General features: G+C 43.9%; 1 protein-coding gene across 7 annotated transcripts in view; it reads right to left on the reverse strand.

The window, feature by feature from the left end:
* Positions 1–16,413, reverse strand: part of herc1 (HECT and RLD domain containing E3 ubiquitin protein ligase family member 1) — an 82,812-nt gene extending 66,399 nt beyond the window's left edge. For 4 of the 7 annotated variants that reach the window (XM_049563521.1, XM_049563512.1, XM_049563498.1 and 1 more), the window contains exons 1-10: positions 16,057–16,413; positions 8,812–9,788; positions 7,821–7,916; positions 7,414–7,608; positions 5,192–5,503; positions 4,787–4,883; positions 2,699–2,842; positions 2,241–2,368; positions 1,762–1,906; positions 1,179–1,350 (exon numbers count right to left, since the gene is read on the reverse strand). In XM_049563521.1, the coding sequence (XP_049419478.1) occupies positions 1,179–1,350; positions 1,762–1,906; positions 2,241–2,368; positions 2,699–2,842; positions 4,787–4,883; positions 5,192–5,503; positions 7,414–7,608; positions 7,821–7,916; positions 8,812–9,762 (2,240 nt within the window). In that variant the 5' untranslated portion in view covers positions 9,763–9,788; positions 16,057–16,413. The remainder of the gene's footprint in view (positions 1–1,178; positions 1,351–1,761; positions 1,907–2,240; positions 2,369–2,698; positions 2,843–4,786; positions 4,884–5,191; positions 5,504–7,413; positions 7,609–7,820; positions 7,917–8,811; positions 9,789–16,056) is intronic. The other 3 variants (XM_049563539.1, XM_049563504.1, XM_049563530.1) reach the window with 1 other exon arrangement.
* Positions 16,414–16,937: the final 524 nt, after the last annotated feature.

Raw genomic sequence — 16,937 nt, forward strand, 5'->3', positions numbered from 1 at the left:
GACCACCAAAATCACATCAGTTAATCAAATCCAAGTGAATGTTTGTGTCAAAGTTAAAAAAGGCTTCAAGGTATTCTTGAGATACCACATTTACAAGAATGAGACAGATGAGGTCACAGTGACCTTGACCTTTGATCTTCAACCAAAACATTATAATCAGTTTATTCTTCAGTCCAACTGGACGTTTGTGTGAATTTTTTTTTTCAAATTTTCTCAAAGAAATTCCCTCATGGTGTTCTTGAGATATCGTGTTTGTGAGAATAAGACCGATGCAAGGTTACACTGACCTTAACCTTTGACACCGAAATCCAATCAGTTTTTTGTTGAGTCCAAGTGAACACTTGTGCCAAATTTGAAGAAATTCCATTGAGGTGTTCTTGAGATATCGCATTTACAAGAATGAGACAGGTGATGTCACATAGACATGTCCTTTGAAATATGACCATCGCAAGCTAATCAGTTAATTGTTGAGTCCAAGTGGACGTTAGTGTCAAACTAGATATTGCATTCAGGAGAATGAGATGGACGCAAGGTCACAGCAACCTTGATCTTTGACATTTGGCCATCAAAACGTAATCAATTCATCATTAAGTTCAAGTTTATATTTATGCCAAGTTTGAAAAAATTATCTCACGGTGTTCTTGAGATATTGCGTTCACGAGAATGAGACAGACGAGGTTACAGTGACCTTGACCTTTGACCATCAAAAAGTAATGGGCTCATTGTTGAGTTCATGTGGACATTTGTGCCAAATCTGAAGAAGGTGTTCTTGAGATATCACGTTCATTAGCAAGAAACATAATGCTTCCGTCCGCAGCTATTGCCGGGGCGAAGGCATAAAAAGCTGCCTGGTTGATCTGAGTCTGACCGTATGAGAATAACTGGGCGTATTAATACTTCACCTGTTGTCACCTTTTCTCTGAACCAAAATAGCACAGTGTGTCTGTATGACGAGTCAGTACACAGACAGCATGATGTCTTACTGAGTTACCTTTTAACAAAGACAGTTAAAAACTGCTGTACACCACACAGTGACTGACCTTTCACCTATATTATGTAATCCCTATGAGGAACAGAAGTCCAGGGGTGTTGTGACATCAGCAGCCCCCTCCCCCTCCCCAGGTTATGAACATACTGCCTTCACTACAGTCAGTGTGTTCACTCTGATGGTGGCTGACCTGTCTCTGGGCAGAGCAGTCCACGCCAGGCTGTGGGACGTGCCGGCTGAGATCTGCTGAATAGCGACTCCGTCCAGCCCGACGACCTTCTTGGGTTTCGTGATCGGCCCTGTGGAGTTCCCCTGACCACACTGGCCCATGGAGTTGTTGCCCCATGCGTACACTTCATTGTCTAGATGATGGTTGAGTATGAGAAAAGTAAAACAAGATTAGATGTGGCTTTGATTATTTTTCACACCACACATCACACTGAATAATAATGAGGCAGACTCTGTCCTAATTTAAAATGGAACTAAAGTTAAGTATTAGCTAAAACAAATATGCTCCATGTATTTGCTGTTACATCATGCTACTTGCAACAGTTTCTGTCACATGTTAAACAAACACCAAATCTTATTGTGCCAGCAAAATAACAGTCAGACTGAGTGACAGAGGCCGCAGACGCTGAGTGCTGATCCCTGACAGCATGCAAATGTGTTTCCGTCTCTGCAGCAGCAGCTGTTTACAGTCAACTATTTACAGATAAGCTTTTCAAAGACGGGTCAGGAGAAGGCAAGAACACGAAGGAGGAGGAGACGCCCACCATGTGACAGAGCCAGGCAGTGACTATCCCCTATGGAGATGTCCACCACCCTGGTGGTAGCCAGCTCCTCAATGAGTTTGGGTCTGAGCGCTGTGGCCTCAGAGGACCCACATCCCAGGCAAGCACCACAGCCCCATGCATACACCTAAAGACAAGAGACATGAATCAACATCAGCAGATGACTTCTGATATTAACGTGGCAAAGAATTTTACTTTGGTCCTTTACCTTGACAAAAAAATGTCTTGATGAGAAAACAGTGAGGAGCAAAGCCACGAAAGAAGAGCTGTGTTACATAACAAGTCCTAAACTCAAAATATATCTCTGTCAAAATCCAACCAGCTGTCGTTAGGAATGCATAAACATCTGTATGAAATTCCCTCTCTGGACCAAATATTCCAGAACCTCAAGCCTCCACTTTTCCTCAACAAACCACAGCTTTTATTCTGTCTTGGTGAACGACGCCGGGGTGATGTCCTACCTGTCCGGTGGAGGTTAAGGCGAGAGACGACTGGCTTCCTGCACACACTTTCCTGATGAACATCCCTTGAAGGGCCTCCACTACTTTTGGCTTGTAGACTCGATTAGTATCACCATGACCTAGTTTCCCTGCAGGACAACACATGGTTTCTCTTTAGACTCTATGAGCTTATATTCTAATGACGTGCAATGATTTGACATTCTGAAAACCAAACACAATTAAACACAAGAAAAAATATTTTATACATTCTCAAATATAGTTTAAATTTAGACTAAATACAAAACTGCAAGTATTTACCACACACACTAGAAGTGTGCACACTCGGAAAAAGGCTCAGATTCAAAATGCAGTTTAAAAGACTTGTGTTTCTATTTACTAATTATTTCCACAATAAAATATTCAAGACAGATGTTTAACAACACAGGTGAAGGTCAGGTCATGGTGAAGTGTCTCCTCACCGTTGTCCCCTCCTCCAAAGGACCACACAGTGCGTCCATCCTTTGACAGTGCGATGGTATGGGAGCTACCACATGACACCTCTCCCACGTTGCTGATGTCTTTAACCAGGGTAGGAATGTTTCGGCTGTTGCTGTCACCGTGACCTGCGATCCCAAACAATGTAAAAGGTCAGGCTGTTAACACACAGAAATGATCAACCATAAGGAGCAGAGTGTGATAAAGTTGCTGCTTCTCTCCAAACATTTCCTCTGATGATGAACAACAATGTGCTTTTTAAACAGTGTGGATCCTATTAAGTTTTCTTCAACTATTTTACATTGTGAAGAAGGGATGTGTAACAAGCGTATGCGTTAACAAACTGGGAGACATTCCACTACATTATTTTTAAGCTGGTTGGGAGGCCAGGTGTCCTTTCAGGGATCGATTCATTTCATGTGGCTGTGACTGTCATACATATGGGATCCACTTTTTACCATAGTTTTGTTAATTTATTCATTTGTAGGCAAAGTGAGAAGGTACTTTTTTTCTGTCATGATCATCCTACTTTTTTTTTCTGTTAAAGTTAAAAGCAAAAATTACCATTCCCATTAAAATCATGACTCATATTGCAACCACTATATCTGTCAGAATAAATGCAACATGATTTTTGTGTGTGTGTCTGTGTGTATGTTGACCTAATCGACTAACTCTGTCTGAGGCTAATTTGTTACTTTTAACTACACATATAAAACTGTCTTGACAATATATCTACCTTTTGATACTAAATCACCCTTGAACAGTGTGATGAGTTTGACAAAGCTGGAGGAGTCAACAGGCAATATTCATACTGAAGCACAATCTGTTCAACTGTGCAAGAGCTCCTCTGCTATCAGACCCATCACAGTCACAAAGAACATTTATAGCCTGCAGCACAGACGAAATGAACACTGAAGTGTTTCTCAATCACATAAAGAATATCCTAATCGTACTGTGTGTGGGAGAATGTGTTGTTTTACATGTGTAGAAGGTAATCAGGCTGATTAGCTGTGTTTGTAGTTTCCAGCATCAGTGAACTTCACACCACTTGTTTTGATTGAAGTGTAAAAAGCCACAGTTTCAGAGAAGATCATGTCCCAACTCCAAATTCAAAAGGCCGGCCAAGAGACACTGTTTTTAAAGTGAAAGCTGTCCCAGCTATGACTCAGGATCTGAAGGTGACACATACTGTAAAAATAACAAAGCTGTCTGGCTGAATCAAAACCAGTCAACTTCCAAACTAACACACAACTGACTGAAAGTTATCAGAAACTAAAAACAAACTGTATCAAAGACTTTTTTTAATCTAAGATTAGTTCTGATCAGAGTTTAGGTACTGTTAACTTTCAGCTGCTCTGCATTCCTTAACAAACCATGATATTGTTTACTAGCTAGCTGTGTGGCTGTACAAGCAATATGGCCTTGTGATAATAAAAAGGGGCAACAGCACAGGAAAAAAAGAGAGACTGGCAGCAACAGGGAGACAGTTTTAACAGATAAAGAAGAATCAAGAAATTCAGCAGCATCATAAACTCAGCTGGGTTGAGTCTGTCTCAACTCTCTGAAAGGAACTTGGTTAATTTGCTCAATCCATCTCAGAAAGGCAGACACTTAAAAAGTTAAATCTCCCTTTAAGTTTAAGTTTTAAGTTAATACAGGACTGCAGTTTAAAATGGAGTTTAATGCTTTGGTGCAACAGAAATAAATTTAATGTAGGTGCAGAGTAAAAGCTCAACTGATATTTAAAGTGAGGTTTAAATTTAATCTTAGATAGTTTTAAAGTTTGGTGGAACATGATTTAAAGTTCAAGTATGACTTAATCAGGTTTAAAAATTAATCCTTGGTGGTTCTGTGAAGCAGTACATTACACTGAAATGTGAAACACACTACACGATTACTCATCAGATTAATCTGTTAACACTTCTCTTTGTGGAGTGGTCATTATTCTATAGAAACTCTGAAGGCCCAAACAGACAATCAGCACAGTCGTGCTGGGGTCTATCTAAAGTGCAGGTGTTCATTAAGAGATCCTTTTCAGTTTAGGGTAGAAGATAATTACATCAGCAACTTACCTAATCGGCCAAAATCTCCTTCACCCCATGTGTACAGCTCTCCATCCTCACTGACTGCAGCACTGTGTCTGTATCCAGCAGACACACACACCACCACCTGACACAGAACAAACGACAAACACATTTTCATACTTCATTAATGACGCTGAATGCACAAACTAAAAGACGACTATTGAACTCTATTGTCTGTTTTGAAAATATGAGACACAGGAGAACAGCTACATTACACTCCATCACAGTTCCTGGTGCGAGAATGTTTTACCAAAGGAAGTTGGGGAACAGAAGAGCTCTGCTCACCGCTGCACTGAATTTATTACTGGATATAAAAGAACACAAATCTAAATGTGCATCTTGAAACTAAAATAAATCCCAGGTTGTGTCCGGTTGTATTGGGTGAAGCCCTACCTTCCCCTGCAGCGGCCCCTGGATCAGTTTGGGGTATTTCTGTGTTGAGCTGTTCCCGTGACCCAGTTTGCCGTAATCACCGTCACCCCAGCTGAACACCTCGCCCTCCGTGGTGAAGGCCAGCGTGTGGCCATCTGAGCCCTTGGATGATGACACCTTCTTGATGGCACGGTGGGGTTCAAAGGTCAGCTTCTTGAGCGTTGATTGGTTGTTGGAGTCCCCGAGGCCCAGGCGGCCGTAGCTGCCCTTCCCGCAGGCCCGAACAGAGCCGTCAGAGGAGATGACAAAAGTGCAGTACTGACCCGCCTCAATCTGCAGAGAAACAGGAAAAGATGTGTGACTGTGGGCTGACTCAGCGGTCAGTGAGTGACTGAGATATCGTATTGCCTTCATGACAAAATACTTTGCAGTGATGCTACAGGACATCATAAGAAGTTTGGCATGTTACGATACCAGATGTTTAGCAGTTAATACCAATTCTCAATATCTGAATAAATACCGTGGTAAAATAACAAAAATAAAATAAATCCCATGTACTTCAACACACACTCCTTTATCAAAAACATTTCAATTAAATTTAAATGTCATTATTAATCCCTGGTGATCCGACTCAAACACAAAGAACTGCTCTACTTGGCTTCATGAGATTTTGACATACATGCAACAGTACATTAACACATTTCTGCTCCGTCATATAAGATGTGACGGTTGGTCTTTGTTGTAGGTTATTTGTCCTGCCCCTCCTCCACTGTGGTTGGACAGCTGGGTAAAAAGCAACAGTGACTTGGACAGCGTGTCTCCCAAAATTGAAAATTTTTCATCTCTCAGTGAGAAAAAACACCAAATATGCAGCGCTCGGTGCAGAACAGACGCTCAGTGCCTCGTCACGCTGCTGGTTTTTGTAACAGAATGTAAATACACAGCGCTCCTATTGGAAATAACTAAAAAAAAAATACACTGGCCTCACAAATTAACACTCTTCTTTTCAACGGGGCGAGATGAGGCAAGGCGAAGCAAGGCAGGGCAGGGAGAAGCAAGGAAGGGCAAGGTGAAGCAAGGCAGGGCAAGGTGAAGCAAGGAAGGGCAAGGTGAAGCAAGGCAGGGCAGGGTGAAGCAAGGCAGGGCAAGGTGAAGCAAGGAAGGGCAAGGTGAAGCAAGGCAGGGCAGGGTGAAGCAAGGCAGGGCAGCGTGAAGCAAGGAAGGGCAGGGTGAAGCAAGGCAGGGCAAGGTGAAGCAAGGAAGGGCAAGGTGAAGCAAGGGGGGGCAGGGTGGAGCAAGGCAGGGCAAGGTGAAGCAAGGCAGGGCAAGGTGAAGCAAGGCAGGGCAAGGTGGAGCAAGGGAGGGCAGGGTGGAGCAAGGCAGGGCAAGGTGAAGCAAGGAAGGGCAAGGTGAAGCAAGGGAGGGCAGGGTGAAGCAAGGCAGGGCAAGGTGAAGCAAGGAAGGGCAGGGTGAAGCAAGGGAGGGCAGGGTGGAGCAAGGCGAGGCGAGGTGGAGCTAGCGTCGCAGCTGCACCTGCCGCCATCTTGAACACGTTGTTGTTGTTCCATGCCAGAAGGGATTTTTCTTCTTCCGTTGGCATTTAACAAAAAATGGCAGAAAAACGTAAAGACGTTCTCAGGAATTTGTTTCAGTTACTCTTTCCAGTCTCAGTCATGTTGGCCACGTTTCATGGTGTATCCAGAAACGAAGACATACTCTGTCATTATGAAATATCCAGGAAGACACCAACAGCGGAAACAGCTGATTAGTCATGTGAGTTGAATTAAAAGTTTTTTTGCACAATTGAGGAAGTTTTATTGAATTTTGCAGTTTCATTACAGCTTTTCTAATGATAAAAAGACGTTTATGGAAACACGTCTATGTGCTGCACTGCTCCGCCATCTTGAAGAGCACAAGTCTCTCAGGCCATCTATCTAACATATACGGTATGTCACATTACTTTGATCTACAGCTGCGGTTTCCCTGTGGGAGAACCAGTGAAATCTGAATTTGAACGCATTATGTCACCATGTCTATGTAACGCCTATTTCTTTTATGCTACTCACTATAATTAATGCTTTAACTGCCTTTAAATATCAACAACCCATTGGCCAAGACCAGGAAAATTCCTTTAGAAACAGTCTGTCCACTTCGCCTGATGATTACAGGATAACAGATGTTTCCTTTCTCAACATGTGCAGACGTACAGCTCTACAGGAAACACGTGAACTCATGTCTCTTACTGTCTGTGCATCGGCGAAGCTGGCGGCCAACTTGGGCTGCAGGATCTTCTCCTGCGTACCCTCCACGAGCTGGTGGCTGCTGTTACTGCCCCACACGTACACCTCGCAGCTTTCAGACACCACAGGGGCCTCGCCGGTCTGTATGCTGTCCGGACTGACACAGGTGCGAGAGTAGTCTGATGCCATACGACATACCTGGAAGAAACGCACAATTAAAGAACATAATAATCATTAAATGATAATAATCACTTGTGCCTGATTTTTTCCACTAAAAATACTGTGAACCTTGTTTAAATTACATGTACTCCTTCTCCTTTAACGTAAAGAAAAAATAAGCACAGCACATTTTTGAGTATCAGTACACTGATACAATGTGCTGAAAGTAAAGTACTGTAAAGATTTCTTACCTCTTCAAAAAGACAGAGTGCTGCCTCGTACAATGAGCACAAGCCATCAGAGGTCCGAGTGGGTTCTCTCCACTGGCTGCGATCTGCTGAGGAGCCCTGAGAAAATCACACACACACACAGATCAGTGTTTATTTGGAGGGGGGGGGGGGGCTGAAGCCGAATAAAATTAAACACTTGGCCTAATATCAAGTACCGAATACCGAATGTGTGGGTTTTTTTTGCAATATTCCCCTGAATATATTCGGTTGTCACCCAAGAGGGCAACACTGTTGTGTTACAGATCACGCCCGTCACACCTCTTTTCATTCCGCTATGCCAACATGCTGTCTAAAATAACACACTGGAGCGACATGATGCCGCTGTCGCTTGAGTCTGTGTAAAAATGCAAAGGCGGCATAAAGAACGGACTTAAAAGCATCTCTTTAGCATCATCTCTGTGTAAAAAGGTGTATAAGGTTCAGTGGTAGGTTTAAAGATTTGTAACAACAGACATGTGACTTTCACACAGAGGAGCTCGACTCATTTTGACAAAAAGAAATTTAAATATGGATAAATTAAATTAGATAAAATGTTTGTGGCAATTTAGACCTCACAAATTCAAATTTAAGACTATTTAATAGGTTTTAAATATTTATAAAATTGAATTTAAGACTTTTTAAGGAGCTGCAGACACCCTGCTTGCCACAGACCCTTGTAACATTACCCGTGCACTCTTAAATCTAATATGAACCAAAAACACCCATTTATATAACATTTTTTGCATCTCCTGTTTCCAGGTTTCCAACCAAACAAAAATAACTGGCTGGATAAATAATACTAATAATAATATCCAATAGAAGGAGCATGACATTTTAAAGCCCATCTGACAGCTCAGAGTAATGAAAATCTGTCGACTGTGTCAGCACGTAACATTTGCTGCCTTCTGCTTTGACTTATTAAACCACTAAATAAACTTCTAACCTGCCAGTGTCATAGTTAAAGTTGACTTACCAGAGAGCGTCTCATCTGCATGAGGATGTTCATGAAACAGTCATATCCGATGAGCCCTTCTTGGTTCTGTAGCACCTTGTTCTCCTCCATGGCACTGACCACGGCTGATGCAGCCAAGGCCATCTCAATCCACTCCAGCAGGTAGCGCAGGGAGCCCCTCTGTGACGCCAGCCCTAGCAGCAGCTCTGAGGCGAGTCGCCGCCCTAAAATATCCGCCCCAGAGTTTGGCATGGTCACCCCCTTCAGGAAAGTGGTGACCTGGGCCAGGCAGTCCAGGCCCATCGGCGGGATCTTGCTCTCGTTGGCCAGAGAGAGAGGTGGCAGGGAGCTGACCACATCAATGGCTGTGTGAATGACATCATTACACAAGTTTATGTTGACCCCAGGACTTCCACCGGGGCTAGGTGGAGGAGGCATCATCCAGCTCTGCCGCAGCAGAGCAAACAGAAGGCTGAGGCCAGTGCGAACACCCATCTCGATGAGCGCGTCGGTGCTGGAGCGCGGCCGCTCGCTGACAGAGTGCAGATCAGCAGAGCCCGAGTTGTTCTCTGGAGAGTGCTGCTGCTGCTTGACCTTCCCCTTGTCGTGGTACTTGTTGGAAAGTGCATAAAAGATGCGCTGGAGCACCAGCACGCGTTTGCGCAGGGCAGCAGCGAAGGGGGAGTCAGAGCAGACCATCTTGGCCAAGGCCAGCTGGCTGCTGAGCAGAGCGTCCAGGTAGTGCTCCTGCTCATCGCTGGAGAGGGATTCACGCTCAAAGTCAGGAAGCTGGGGGCCCTTCAGACACAGCACCTGCTGGGGCAGCAGCACAGCCTCTTTGTTGGCCAGCAGCTTTGAGTAGAGCACCGAGACTCCCTCCCGTGTGGCGATGGACTCGCTGTCCTCCGTGATCCACGAGCTGTTTAGGTGCTCCAGCCATTTGAGCTTCACCGGGGGGATCATTAAAGCCATGGCATGTCACTCTGGAGCCATCAGTCCTGAAAACATTAAAGCCACACCAAAACATTAACATTAAGCCTGTCATATGTGAACTTTATTCAGGGCCAGATAAAACTTTGGAAAAAATCTTCAGTTTGAGGTTATCAATAGTTTCCAGTTTGCAAGATGTTACTAGACACAAATTTAACACAGCTTCTTCACTCAATGATCAATCAATGATTGATTGATGACTTCAGGTTAAGAAACCAACATTTTCTTTGAAATTGATCAGCATGCGTTCAAAGCAGATGAGATAATCAAGGTAAATGCTACTTTTTACATAATAAAACAGAGGATAATGCAAGTAATCCATCTTTTCCCTGTTGACAAAGGGCTGTCCGCTGACTCAACACTTCAGATTTCCACTCTTACAACACGCTGTAGTGAAAGATAGCGTGAGGCAGGGTGGAGCTCTGCTCTCAGTCAAAACTACTGCCATTGAATTGAGATTTTTTTTAAATGCTTTGCCATGTTACATGAACTCTTAGCAACTGAACCAAAATCATAACTGCACAGTGATCACAATTCATTTTACTGCTGCTGTCATTTGCAAAGTGTAGCCATACTTTAGAGGACTAACTCTAATCTGCCATATTGTAAACACCACACACGTGTTGACCTTTACACAACAGGTCAGATAAGTCTAAACTTAGCTTCAAAGACCTCATAAGTGGAACAGAAAGCTTTTTAACGAAAATAAAATCTGACACCAGCTGCAACTAGGGTGGCAGCAATATACTGCTTTCAAGGTATCCTGTCATATAATAGTTGACTGTTATCAGACCATGTACATTTGCTTATCTACGATATTGAAAAAAAAGGGCAACTGGACGGAGGATCTCCCTTTTGTTTGACTTATTTTCAAAGGGGAGACTTTTTACACAAACTTCCATGAACAAAATGGTTTCAAGTTTCAGTTATAGTAATAAAACATTTGATCAACCAACAGTAAACCTCCTGTTTTCATTCCTCTAAAGCCCAGTTCAGACCAAAGATTTGCAATGAGACGAGCTGAAACAGGTGACTACTTGTAATGCACTATTCTGCAACGTTGTAAAAAGCTGCAGGTTGACAGGAAGTGACCACCATGAGACAGCATATCATCTCTAGTCAACGACTCTCTGTGTTTCTGATCTGTAACGTTGACAGGAAGTGACCACCATGAGACAGCATATCATCTCTAGTCAACGACTCTCTGTGCTTCTGATCTGTAACGTTGACAGGAAGTGACCGCCATGAGACAGCATATCATCTCTAGTCAACAACTCTCTGTGCTTCTGATCTGTAACGTTGACAGGAAGTGACCGCCATGAGACGGCGCATCATCTCTAGTCAACGACTCTCTGTGCTTCTGATCTGTAACGTTGACAGGAAGTGACCGCCATGAGACGGCTTATCATCTCTAGTCAACGACTCTCTGTGCTTCTGATCTGTAACGTTGACAGGAAGTGACCGCCATGAGACGGCGTATCATCTCTAGTCAGCGACTCTCTGTGCTTCTGATCTGTAACGTCGACAGGAAGTGACCACCATGAGACGGCGTATCATCTCTAGTCAGCGACTCTCTGTGCTTCTGATCTGTAACGTTGACAGGAAGTGACCGCCATGAGACGGCGTATCATCTCTAGTCAACGACTCTCTGTGCTTCTGATCTGTAACGTTAACAGGAAGTGACCGCCATGAGACGGCGTATCATCTCTAGTCAACGACTCTCTGTGCTTCTGATCTGTAACGTCGACAGGAAGTGACCGCCATGAGACGGCGTATCATCTCTAGTCAACGACTCTCTGCGCTTCTGATCTGTAACATTGACAGGAAGTGACCGCCATGAGACGGCGTATCATCTCTAGTCAACGACTCTCTGCGCTTCTGATCTGTAACGCTGACAGGAAGTGACCACCATGAGACGGCGTATCATCTCTAGTCAACGACTCTCTGTGCTTCTGATCTGTAACGCTGACAGGAAGTGACCACCATGAGATGGCGCATCATCTCTAGTCAACAACTCTCTGCGGTCATTTTGATTTGACCAGCGGACTTCACTACAAGCTGATTGGCTGTTAAAACAGGTGACATGCTTTAAAACCAGCCACCAGCAATTTGACCAGCTGAGTGTCAGGTGACATCATCAGCCGGCTTGAGTCGAGCTCAGACTTCCCAGTTCACACCGCTGACACTTTTCTCTGCAATTTCCCAAAACAGTTTTGTCTCGTCGCCAACCTTTGGTCTGAACCGGGCTCAAGGGTCATTCTGACTGATAATAACATTAATTCTGTGATACCAAGATATCTGCTGAGATAATCTAACCATGAAAAATCTCATACCATTGCAACGCTAGCTGCAAATTAGAACTGGTTCTCTATAGCCGACACTACTGCTTCTGATGCCTCTGAGTTTATCTTTATCTCGACATAACGTACACCAGGTATTAAGATATGAATATCAACATTCTATTCAAATATGTTTATAAAAGACACTGACTGGAATTCTCTTGTGGAGGAATATGATTAATACCCTTTGAGTAAAGGAGTGTGACGCAACCAGCAAACTCAACAAATTCTGACAAGGGTCACATTCAAGTATGTGTTTGCGTGTGTGTGTGTGTATGGGAGGGATGGGAGGTGTCACGAAAATCTATCTGAGAAACCAAGCATTTTATGCAAGAGAATTCATCAGCATCATAACTCATGCTGGATGTTTGTACCAAAAGATGTTTCAGAGCCAGAGAACAATACAGCTGATGAGTGTAGCAGTGAGTTTTCCTTTTGTAGTAGATTGTATGGTATTGGCAGGTGTCCCCATCACATATGTAAATTAAGGTGGAACTCTCTAACCAAAGCTAACCAAAACAACACCACCATAACTAAGAGCCCCAGAAATTAATCAATACCTCTGTGGGATCAAGTCAAAAACAAAACTCAACATTTAAGTTTTACTGCAGGGTTTATGTAATGAATCACACATGAGAGACCAAAGCAGACACCTGCATTGGGTCAAGTACCCAACAGTTAACCCGCAAAAAGCTGTGTAAAGGGTAAACATATTTATATATAAATTTGCAGGTAAAAATGAACTACGTGGGGGCAAGCAGCGGGTACAAATAAAAATACATTTTATATTTTTCAGAAAAAAACACAGCAAAAAGATGCACAGTATACGTGTAATATATTGACACAAGTGTAACCTTTGACCCCGTGGTCACATTGGTCACTGCCTGAGGATGAGGTGGCAGCCTACATGGAGTTCAAGACACCCAAGGAGGATCCTTTGGAGGTTTGATGGTGGTGGAAGGAGCATGCTAACATGTTTCCTAACCTGGCAGTGATTGAATGTTTTCACCATCCAGTCAAAGAGACGTCCAATTCAAGAACGGAGAACCAGCTTCATGTGAGGGACTGGAGTCTGGGGAGGTTTGATCACAAGTGCAGCTCGGGTCGCAGGACTTTTATTAACAGGTGAGGGCGGGTGTGGCTTGACTTTGACATAAGCACAGGTAACAGGTTGGTTCTGGTATGGAGCTTCAGGGGTACTGGCAGGTGCAGGACTTCACAAACACACCTGTAGGGGACTCTGCCCTGAAGATTTGAAATCACTGTAAACTGCAGCCTATTGTCTTACTGCTAAAATAAACCTGCCCCCCTGGAAGCAACCAGTCTCAGCACCTTGTACAATTTTTGCAAATCCTACGCCAGGTACAGAAACAAAAACGCTCCTGGCTGAAGCGTCCCAGACCCTACATCGGTGTCATGACCCAGTGGGCCAATAACAAGAGACTCAAAACGTGACCTGATCACAGCATGCATTCTGCCAGAGTAGATCTGACTGGAAGGAATGAAAAGTAGCTGGCAAATAACAAAACTACAATAAAAAAAGTACTCAAAAGTCTTTCATCTTAAACACCATCAGTATTTTAAACTCAGGAAAGTGACTGATGGGTTGAAACCAGAGACAGACACTGACATGAGCTGATTCAATGCGTACAGATTTTCTAATGACCCTTTCATTAGCTGCTCATCTGTTTATTATCATGTGTGTTTCCTGTGTTTTGGTGGGCTGAAGACAAATTTCCATCCTTGTGGAAAGCAAAGATCTATTCAATTATAGTTTATTCTCAAAAAATAAACAAGAACAAGAAGTCGCTAACAATATGGTGAAATCTACAGCCGTACAAAATGTACAGAGCTGTAAAGCTGTCCACCATGGTAGCAGTTAGCTGCTAGCTAACCGTAGCTAACTTGTTTGTCTATTGTTTGGTCTGTGACGTAATAGGTCAACAGGAAAAAGGTCCAATACTAACAAGCTGAAAGGGGGCATATCTCCACTTATCGTAGAGGAGTCGCACATACTTGGCTCAATAAATGGATTCCCCTCCCGTGCTTGTATACTGGGACAAGGACAGTAGGCCAGTTAGATGTCCTTGCCCAGCTGGGACTGTAGCTCAAGCTAACTGTGCATGGAAATGTACTGACTGTTTTGTCAGTGGGGCCTGGGGGCTTTGATGAGAGCACAGATGGGGAGATCCATCCATCCATCCATCCATCCATTTTTATCTGCTTATCTGGGGCTGGGTCGCAGGGGCAGTGGGCACCCCAGACGTTCCTCTCCTCAGCAACAGTTTCCAGCTCCTCCTGGAGGATCCTGGGGCGTTCCCAGGCCAGATGAGATTTATAATCCCTCCAGTGTGTTCTGGGTCTGCCCCAGGGCCTCCGACCAGTGGGACATGCCCGAAACACCTCCAGTGGGAGGTGCCCAGGAGTATCCTGATCAGATGCCCAAACCACCTCAACTGACGCCTTTCATCACAAAGGAGCAGCGGCTCTACTCTGAGCTCCCTCCGGATGTCCGAGCTCCTAACCCTTTGTCTAAGGCTGAGCCCAGACACCCGGGCGTCGCCCGAAGGTGAAGCCTTCAATTTATTGGTCCACCTGCGTCCCAACCCTCACCTGTGGTCATGAGCTCTGGTTAGTGAGCGAAAGAATGAGATTGCGGATACAAGAGGCCAAAATGTGATGGTGAGGTGAAGCTGTTAACATAAAGAATCTTCCCCATTGAAACAGGCTGCCTGACAGCATGGTGAGGCGGTGAACATACTCTCACTTTAGCATACACTTACATGGATACTGATTTTCTTAGGCGGGGCTTTGTTTAGGGGGGTAAAATATGCTTTGTTGCTGACCCTGTCCACAGCAGTACATTGCTTAGCTTCTGTGTCAGACTCCACCTGCTTCTTCAAAGTGGGGACGTGCTGACTGACATCTACTGTTTGTACTACACTGACTATGGATCATGACCTCATATAACCCTGCTACAGAAAGTCTGAACTGTCCATTTAAGTACATTTTGAATGCAGGGCCTCCGACTTGTATCAGAGTATTCCTACACTGTGATATTACCACTTCTGCTTAAAGATCTGAGTGCTTCTGCAGCCTGAGGTGCTGTAAATCCACCTCCTGTTGTATAAACAACTGTCATGTTTATCAGTAACATCGTGGAGCCTCTTTTGCTCCAGGTTACAGTGAAGGTGAGGGACCTCCTTCAGACACTCCTTCACCGTGTTGACAGTCACACTGACGAGGTTCACACTGCAGCTCCTTATATACGACCACAGCTTATGGGCGGTTAGCACCTAGCTAGCTAACTGGACACATCCCCTGCAGCACCGGCCCAAGCTAAATAAAATAATGTTGCTGGTGTTGTTAGCTCACAACTAGCTAACACCGGCAGATAACATTAGACAGCTAACAGTACCATGACACAGCAGCAGCTTGGAGGCAGAGAGCTGCTAACCTGCTTCTTGTGTCAGATTAGAGGAGCAGTCTTTCCTGTTGTGATAATCACCAAAGCTAACCGTTTCACACATCACTGACATGACAGGAGACACATATTTAAACACAAGGCTTCACACGAGCAGCCTGAACAGTGCTTAGCTTCACTAGCTCTTGAGACAAACCTTAAATGTGACAGTGTTTGCAGTTTGTTGTGCAACGGCTGTCAACTGTCGCTACTGTTTACGTTAGCTAACGCTAGCTAACTTTCCTCCCGTCACTCTGCTAACAAACCATAAAATACCTGAACACAGAGCTAACAGCCTGGTGTGCAGGTGTGACAGGGGGGTAATATTTAGGTTACATGGTCATGTTAGCATGAATACCTGTCCACAGAGCCCCAAAGGCCAGTAATAGGTATCTGCTGTATCATAGCGTCAGAGCAGGTTAGCATGCTAGCTGCACTCAGTAACGTTAGCTGGAATATAAAAAGCTGTCTTACCAGTAAACTGTCAGAGGCCTCCTGTCGTGTGCTCAGGTGCTCACACAAGAACCTGGCTGGGCTTCATTGCATCGACACCAACGCTTCAGTCAATATCCGTCCGCTTTGATAACGTTACAGTGAAAGGACGGAGCCATGCATGGATGTCCATGACCCGCCTCTCCTGTACCTTCCTCTGCGACTGGGTCCGGGCAGCAGCAGCTCAGTCCCAACCCTCACCGAGCCCCAGCTCCAGCCCCCAGGGCTGTGACGTTGGAGCTGTCTGTCTGTCTGTCTTTCGGGGTGTCTGTCTGCCTGGTTACCTTACTGTCTGTCTGTGTGTCTGTGTGTCTGTCCCTGTGTGCTCCCACCACACAGCCCACAGCGGCTCATCCACGCCCACAGACACAAAAGGTTCAAACACACATGACGGAGTCCAACACTGCCATCTCACTGTTACCTGTCACTCATGGTATATTAAATATGTATTAACTGTCTCACTCTGGGCTTATCTTTTATATATCTGTATGATACATGATAATTACCTCAGTATTTTTATATCTCTCGTAAACTACTTAAATACTAAACTATTAAATAAACTACTGTCACAATAAAGTTACATAAAGTACTGTTATGATAAAAATTAAATTACACACTGTTATAAAAAAAAGTTAATAAAGTACCATTATAATAAAGGTAAAATTCAGTTATAATAAAGCTGAGTAGGCATTTGTTTGAAGAAAAAAAAAGTTAAATAAAATACAGTTATGATAAAGTAGGCTACTGTTAAAAAATATATATTTCAATACTGTTATAAAAAAGTTAAAGTTCAGTCTGTTGTAAAACAAAAGTTAAACACAGTACATTTAAATAAAGTTAAATAAAGTACTTCTAACATAGTT

This window comes from Epinephelus fuscoguttatus, linkage group LG2 (assembly GCF_011397635.1).
Source record: "Epinephelus fuscoguttatus linkage group LG2, E.fuscoguttatus.final_Chr_v1".
Lineage (NCBI taxonomy): Eukaryota > Metazoa > Chordata > Actinopteri > Perciformes > Serranidae > Epinephelus > Epinephelus fuscoguttatus.